At 47.9% G+C, this 8,231-nt stretch overlaps 1 protein-coding gene across 1 annotated transcript; it reads right to left on the bottom strand.

Annotated features, from left to right (window-relative positions):
• Positions 1 to 4,431: 4,431 nt before the first annotated feature.
• Positions 4,432 to 5,832, bottom strand: LOC125943256 (uncharacterized). The gene is made up of 2 exons (XM_049662068.1): positions 5,107 to 5,832; positions 4,432 to 4,995 (listed from the first exon to the last, which is right to left on the bottom strand). The coding sequence occupies exons 1-2, from the start codon at positions 5,424 to 5,426 to the stop codon at positions 4,845 to 4,847; spliced, it is 471 nt and encodes a 156-aa protein (XP_049518025.1). The 5' UTR covers positions 5,427 to 5,832; the 3' UTR covers positions 4,432 to 4,844.
• Between the last annotated feature and the right edge of the window lie 2,399 nt (positions 5,833 to 8,231).

Genomic DNA, 8,231 nt, shown 5'->3' on the forward strand with positions numbered 1-8,231 from the left:
TTCCCAAAAATGACCACACAGGCTCGTGCGGCAAAATCTCACGGCATTCTTCAAAGGTTTTTCTTCGTTTGTATCTTAATATTTCCTTAACCTCATATTCCCACTTAGGTTCCAGTTCTAATCGTTTCTCTCTTTCTCTCTCACACATAGAGGTAATTCGAAAAAAAATCTTCATATCTGTTACATCATTTGTAGATAGGACAGAATAGAGACAACAGCAAGATAAAGGATGTTAGACCTACATTGTGTGCAAGTTCATGGGTGGGCGCGAAATGTACAAATTTTGCTGAAAGAAAAGAGAGCAGCATAACGTGGTAGCAATATAGATAATAATTGTGGATTAAAAAGCAGTCAGACCACAAAACACGCTCACTGACGTGAGCTTAATTGGACATGAGCATGGGGTTCATGTTCATCCCCTTACTATACTTTAAAGGAAGTGCGCGAACGACTGGCAACACCCGAAATCCCCGCCGCGTGAGAACGGTGACACCGACGCCGACAGGGTGCACAAGTTGTTTCTTGTTCTTCATATTCCATGGCAACATAGTAAAGTTATTCAGCTACTACTGTAACTTTGACGCTGCAAGGTCGGGACTTTCCCATCCCCCCCCCCCCCCCCCCTTTCGCCTCATTTCAGAGCATGTTTCAATTTACAGTTCTGTCCATAATACGCAATAGTGACGTGATAGCTGGCGCAATTTATGCGCAGTAAGTCTTGTACTGTTTCGGGTGGTATTCATTGTAGTAAACATTCGCAGACACGCGGTAGCAATCTCGTTTATGCTAAATTAGGCTACTCGATCCGGTCCTCCAATTCAGGTTGCCAGACGCTCCAGATCCGCGTCAGAGGAAGCACGTGCCGACATACGACGTAGCACCCCCGCGCGAGCCAGACAAAAAATAGTCGTCAATAAAAGCGACCACTACAGTGGCTGTCGCTTCCAAATCAGTCCTACGCTAGCCCAGCAAGGTTTTATCACTATGATGGAGCTGCTGTCACTGCTCGCCTTTCGACTGAGAGGAAGAGCTGAAGGTGCCGCTAACAAATGCTTTGCCATCATCTACGTGAGGCACACGAAGCATGAAAGCATGACAACACGATTGCCAAACCGCCTATACGGCCGAGCCATCGCCAGCAAAAGCGCACTGATGAAAGCTGAATAGCACTCACGTCGCCATTAAACTGGCTAAATCTCGCAATTCCTTCGACGTCGTCGGAGGGAGCATTTCGGAGCGCTCCAAGTCGGATTTCAGTAAACTTTAAGGAACCAGCCGAATATAGTCGCAGCGCCATTTTTTGACTCCCCGAATCAGATGACTGCCTCTGGAGCGCTCCGAAACGAGCACCTGAAGATACCATTAGAGAAAAGAATTTTGGTCGGTGATCGAGTGGTCTTCATTTGTGTCGGTGGCGCTCTCTGGTGCTGCAAAAGCGGAGAGGCAGGACCTCTTTCTCACTTCTATTTCCTATCCTACATTTCGTTCCTTGTCACTGGCTTCATTCATATGATTTCACCTCACCGCTGGGTTACGGATAAACTGCATAACGTGAAATCAGTCCATAATATTAACGAACGCTAAAGACGCTAGGCACGGTATTGTCCAGGCACGGAATTCATTTGTGCGATATATGTGAAGTTGAGAGCTAAATTCTTCAACTGACAGTCTGCGGGTCTAGAGTTCAAATTGTCATGGGGCACTGCGACTTTATTTCTTTATGATATTCTAATGAAGCACTCTGGGATTCCAGCGAACAATCAGAACGACGAGGGAGCCTGTACAAGTTATCACCATAAAATTTGTTAAGTTCTTTTCAGACCCTGCAATTTTTCCTGAGCAAAGGTTTGTATGCTGCAAATTACAAAAAAAACGTGCGAACGAGTACTCATCTGCATTGTTTTACTTCATGAGCATCTGAATATATTATTCCTTGCACGCAGTGACTGTTACTCATGCTCCGCCTGGTTAACCTTTTCGTGCTTTATTTCACCAGGATGTACTTGCGCGTATGAATAATGGAGCAGTACGTACCACACTTATCGTATCTATCTTCTTTGTTTGTCTATCATGTGCAACGTGAAACCTAATACAACGTAGTGCCTGTTCCGTTCGTGTTTCTGTCTGCTTCTAACAGCGAAGCTGTTCTAGCTAACCGTAAAAAGTGCCGCCTGCCGCAAAACTTCGCCGAGCTATGATGTCACTGCGTTGCCTAGCAACCACCTAGCGGAGCGGCGTGTGCCTCGCCTCCTCTCCGTGCCGTGCACATGCAACACCTCTAGGTGGTGTTGGCACATGTTGCATTGACATGGGACGTTAAGGAGAGGAAAGGAGAGCATGCGCGTGGCGCGCGCAGTGCTCGGGAGAGGGAAAGAGAAAATGAGAGCGAAATAGAGAGAGAAAGAAACTGTAGCAGCACCTACGAGACAACGTGCAGAGCTGCTGCCGACGCCGCCCGCGTTTCCCCGTTTCCCGGGTTCACGCCGGGGAAACGCGGGCGGCGTCGGCAGCAGCTCGACAGGTTTTGACCAGCCACGCCCCGGCAAGTGTGGAGGCGCAGCATGGCCGTGACGTCACCGGGGAGATAAAGCTCGGAGCCGCCGCGACGACGGCACGACTCTCGTTGACTGTGGGTGGCGAGTACATGTAGCCTTGACATGGGACGACCAAAGAAGGTTCGGACACCGGAAGAAGAAGCCGCTCAACTTGAAGCGCGCCGCGCGGCCAAGCGAGAATCTGCACGTCGGCGGCGAGCCGATTCGGAATACCGTGCCTAGCAGGGCTTAGCATTTCCTAGCGAAACTTAGCCAAACCTAGCAAAACCTGGAAGAAGCTGGATCGATCACCAGCTCCGCTATTTACTCCAGCCTTGCACCACTAGTGCAAGTTGCCCACTTTTTTTTAAGTGCGAAACCATAGAGTTAACGTAAGTAACTCTATGTGCGAAGCACCTTAGGGGCCCGGGCTGTCGGCGGCGTTCGTCGCGTGTGATCTGTGGTGATCACGCTCACAAACAAATGATCAAAACAGGGTCAAAGCAAGTGCAGAATTGATCAAAACTGGTTCAAAATAAACTAACATGATTCAGAATAACTTAAAAGACAGGAATAATCAAGCATTAAGCTCATTAATTAACAGAAACTCGTTAAAATCGGTTCCGAAACGCCAGACTAGTACCAGCGCAGCGCAAGAGTAAAGTCCCTAGATGTTCTGCTAGCTATCTAGGAACCTTAAGCAAGAGAGGACGCCACCACCTCACAAGCGCTCGATTGCTTCACACTTCCCCACAGGCGCTGAGTCGTGCTCCCTAGAAGGCTTCAGAAAAAATTGGAGGACGCTTAAGCTTCGCTTTTAAGAGTGGAACGCGATAGCATTCAAAGATCCCTGACTGCTTCCCCCGCTCCCCGACAACTGCAGCTTAAGCAACCGTAATGGTTACCGGGAAACACTGGCTGCGCACGCTATGCACGAAGGCGAGCTTTCTGGTATAAACGCGGCGCGGCCTCTTGCGTGGGGCGATCCCGGAGATATTGCACAGCCGCGCCAAAAAAAAAAAAGCATAATTTTCAGGTTTCCGCTTTGTTTCGTACTTTTAATATTTCAGTCTGAGAATATTTAACATAAAAGGCATGCGCTGTGGTTGTGTTGTTTCATGACATTTGTTTGTGAATTGTCATTCTCAAAATTCGAGGGAATAGCTTTGCCCAGTATACAAGACAAGCTGTGAGCCACATTAATGATAGAATGGTGTGGCAATATAACTCGGATATACCGCATGTTATATAAGAAGTCGTGGCATATGCATGTGCCTAAATATTTTCGGAGGACCTGCGTGGTTGGGGATGACTTTCTCCGCCACCCGCTGACATCACACGCCGACGCCGGTTGCCGACGCCGGATTTTCTGCAACACGGGGCCCTTAACGCTGTCGCGTTAAAATAGCGCCTCTTCCTCTTCCCAACCACAATCTCTCTCTCTCTTCCCCAGGATTCACGTTAGTGGAGCTGCTGCATTAGCGCTGGATTTGAGCACAATTTGAGCTACATTTGGCGCTTAATTTGAGCAGGATTTGAGCTGGATTGGAACTGCATTTGATTTGGGGCGCAGAACGATCTTGAAGTCGTTCTGAGGTATAAGCGGCCGCAGCCGGCGACGCGGCCGGTGCGTCTCTCGGGGCGAGCTCTTCTTGGCATTCGCTGCGGACGCGTCGCGTGTCGCTGGTTCATATAACTTTTTTGTGTATTCTGCTCTAAAAAACTTATAATTATGGATTACCAAATAGCCCGAGCCAACGCTTCGCTCGGTAATACAGTAACTTTCATCGCAACCTTTATCCAAGGAAAAAAGAATGGAGGGAACATACTTAACCATTAGCTTATTCACACATTCCATCAGGATCCGTTGCTGAGCGCTTCCTGCAACGATAAGTTTCTACGCACAATGAATACAACACACTGAGTTTCAACCAGATTTTTAATACTGCATCGAGTCCGCATCACAACCATACAAATTCGACGTCTTCGGGTGCTTCCGCTAATGCCTATATGTGCCATCTGTCGCATGAATTTCCAGACCAAAGCCCTCGATATCGAAATGTGCATAATGCCTTGAAACGTTCGCGACTCACTGTACGATTGGTTTAATTTTGGACAGTGGAACCCCAAGTGAATATGTACTGTTACAACTGCCCGGTGCCGACGATATTTGATGTCATGTGCAGTCACGAGTGCTCTGGCCTGTAAACTCTTGGGACGAATAGTACATAGCTCACTTCTTTCGCAAGAGCACCACCAGCAATTTGATCAAAGAATCTTTGGTCACCCCGTGGCTGAATGATTCGACATTCATAAGTCATCAAACGCACCGAATCCTTTGAAGAAGTCTGGGTGAAACCAGCCGAACAGTTTGCAGTCTTCGTGTTCGTCGCTGTTTTCGAGCGCGTCTTCGATCACAACTGGCCCCGCGGTACACTCTGGTCCGAAATGACCCGTTCTCCTGCACAAGTAGCACATTCTCTCCTGCGTAGGACAGCTTGCGGAACCATGAACAACGTTGCACGTGGTACAAGTCGTTCCCTGATCAAGATTTCTCTCGGACTGGTCATACCTTTTTCGAATGCGCCGCTTCCGAAAGTTGGGGTCGTTGTTGTCGCTGTTACCCAACACGTGATTGCCGAGCACACCATCGTCCGCCGCTCTGCACAGTTCCTCAACTTTGGCCATGGTGAGGTTTCGCTGGCCAAGCATCAGCTCTCGAAGATCGGCGTTGTTGGTGCCGAATATCACCTGGTCGCGTACCATGATGTCTGAGGCACTCGCCGAAGTCGCAGTTGTCGGCCTGGTCCTTGAGCGCTTGCAGAAACTTTCGGTGAGACTCGCCGTCACGTTGCGTTCGGATTCGAAACAGGTACCTCTCGTACAGGTCATTGGGGCGCTTCAGACCGTCGTCATCAAAACTGCTGGCGTCCGACAGTTCGCTCTTCCCTTCCTCTTCGCCGTTTTCATCGGAGCTGTCGCGGATGGACGAGGAAAGGAAAAAGTCACGGAGTGAAAATACGGGCGGTAACCTTACGTTACCACTAGCGACTTTGGTATCAGCCACTTGCGGGCTCACTTCTCCACGAGACTCGGGCTCTTCGAGGCCTCTCGCTATGTGCTGCAGCACGGAGGCGGGAAACAATTCCATCGCGATTACATAAGCCGTGGGCATACAATGTAAGGCCCTTTGCCGAGCATCGAACGATGACACGGTGGTTTCTGCAACGCAGTGAAACTTTCTCCTGGGACAGGAACCCCGTTATATAAGCTTCGTTCGAAACGGGCCAAGGTTCTTCCTCTGGCGTCTGTGCAGAAAGCACGACGCATGTGTAACCTACAGCTTGCGTTCGATTGGTCAGACAACAGGAAGTGAAGCGTGCAAGGTCTCGAGTCCTCCAATCACGGCCACCGTGTGACCGCCTGTTTCAAGTGCACTACGCCGAGGACACATCAGTGACCTCGGCACGCGATGCAGAAATAACAAAAATTCAAGCGTTACACCATCACCTCGGGCAGGCATTTCAATCTGCAACTTCGTCACAGAAGTAGAAAAATAACACGCAACAGCATTGACCCGATTGCGTTGATTCCAGATCGAGATCGAGATCTTTAAGGACAACGCCGGTGTCTGCGTGCTCTGCCATCAGTGGGAGATATCTCTGGCACTGTTTTCCAAAAACCGGTTCCTCGGACTGACAGTCGACATCTACCGTTCACAACGTTGTTTCATTTCAGTGCGAGAAAGGAACCTGAGAGCGAAAAGTTTCCGTAAAGCGCTGGAAGACTCTGGTCCCGTATCTCCTAAAAATCTTGAATCGTTTCGGTGCTCATTGATGTTACGCAACTCTCCTTCGGTGAGAGATGGTCCCTTACAACATTTTCATTGCACTCATTCGTGATTGCAAAATAAAATAATGCTAAAAGATTAGGTGGCGAAGTACGCTCATTGAATCGTGTTATGCTATTTCTGAAGCGGCTTCAGTTTATTCAATCAATGACAGTACAGCTGCAGAACAAACGTAAGTATAATCCACGTTTACTACATCTTTTGATGACAAATTGGTATTCTTTTACCGCGAATCCAGGTTGATTTCTGCCCCCATCGAAATTTTGACGCCAATAAGGTCCCCATTTCGTAGAAAATACAAATATGGCCTTATCGATGTTCTAAGATTTAGAGAACAAATTTAGCACTATGTGGGTAATGGCGCCGCAATAGGCAATTCAATATTACTTTTAAAAGCCCCTCATTGAGCGAAATTGGTGTAGGCTTATAATATAGAATTTATGTTAGGTTACAATATAGGGTGTTTTCTTTAGCTGCACCAAATTTTGATGAATAGCCGGTGACCGACAGCCCCGTTCTAACCCTTGAGCTAATTATATTACTCATTGAGGCGACCATTACTTCTACGGGAAATCAAAGTGCTAAATTGATAAATTAACATTAATTACCTTTTTAATTATTTACATCACGGCACATATTTCGCGCTATGATCGAATTGTAGCTATAGTGAGCTTGCAAGGCATATCGACATGGAACGAATACTGCGGATGGCACTGGTTTCTAGATATGCGCAAACAAACTTTCGGTAAAAATGCACTGTTGTTTCACTTAATTTTTTTTTAATGAAAACACTGTTTATGCATTGATGCCAATGCATTTCGTCGGACACTGAAAATATCTCAAAACGGGTGTAGTCCATTCTTTCTTAAACCTGCTATAAAATCTTTATTTTGTTGTCTAGATGTGTGAATATTTTTATTGCGATAGCCATTAAACGGCCACCCGAGGCCCATGCACACCGTCGCCGCCGTGCTGTCTCCGGTGCGACAGCGCATGCGCGGCCATCACGGCCCAGCTCGCTGAGCCCGATCTGCCCGTGCGGACAAGCGCATACGAAGCCCACGCGCCGTGTGTTGGAGGTCACGTGATCCGCTATTTGTGCCAGGACGAGCCGAGAAGGCTGCATGAAAGCTTGATGCGCGTTTTATAGTCCTGTGTGCCCAATGTTGGATGTCGCGTGATCTGCAAACTTTCGGAGGCGCGGCACAGTTTCAATGGTGAACGGGAGCAGCAGTACGGAACATTACGTTCGAAACAAGCATGTACGCTCCCTGCTGCTGGCGCTCCTCATCACTAGAGCGCTGTGATTACATTATGCTCGCGGTCATCGAGTGAACTCAGGGCCGGTATTTTGTAGCGATGCGTTATGCTTTATTGTATACTATTCTTATCATCCACCGCTCACGACCGGCTGATCCCGTATCTGATAACGTGAGTGGACCGTCGCTCTGACCATGTACTGATCAAGCGCGAAAAGTGCGAAAAGGCATTAGCATCGGAAAGGCACCGCTGCAAAATACCGGCCCTGGTCAAGCGTGTCTTTGGGCGTATGCCGACACCCGTGTGTAGTTTGTAAGCTAATGTTTTAGTTGGTAAGTGAATGCTTACTATAATTTGCAGTACCCATATATCTACTCAGCCTTATTTCATGTAATATTCTAATACTTTGCAATCATTATTAATGCTTCACATTTAGGGCATGACTGAGATTCCTAATTAACTTTGACGGGCATCAAAAATTGCATGGCAGAACATTCTTCATTGGGAACCCCGCACAGAGCACTTTCTTCTGAACGAGAAGAAAGATTATTCTCCGGAAGGTAAGAACGTGCGAAATTTTTTCATGG

This window comes from Dermacentor silvarum, chromosome 2 (assembly GCF_013339745.2).
Source record: "Dermacentor silvarum isolate Dsil-2018 chromosome 2, BIME_Dsil_1.4, whole genome shotgun sequence".
In the NCBI taxonomy this organism is placed as follows: Eukaryota; Metazoa; Arthropoda; class Arachnida; order Ixodida; family Ixodidae; genus Dermacentor; species Dermacentor silvarum.

Coding starts and splice junctions, on each gene's coding strand:
- LOC125943256 (XM_049662068.1), bottom strand. CDS start 5,426: ATGACCTGTACGAGAGGTACCTGTTTCGAATCCGAACGCAACGTGACG. Junction 4,996..5,106: donor AAGCGGCGCATTCGAAAAAG/GTATGACCAGTC, acceptor CTACTTGTGCAG/GAGAACGGGTCATTTCGGAC.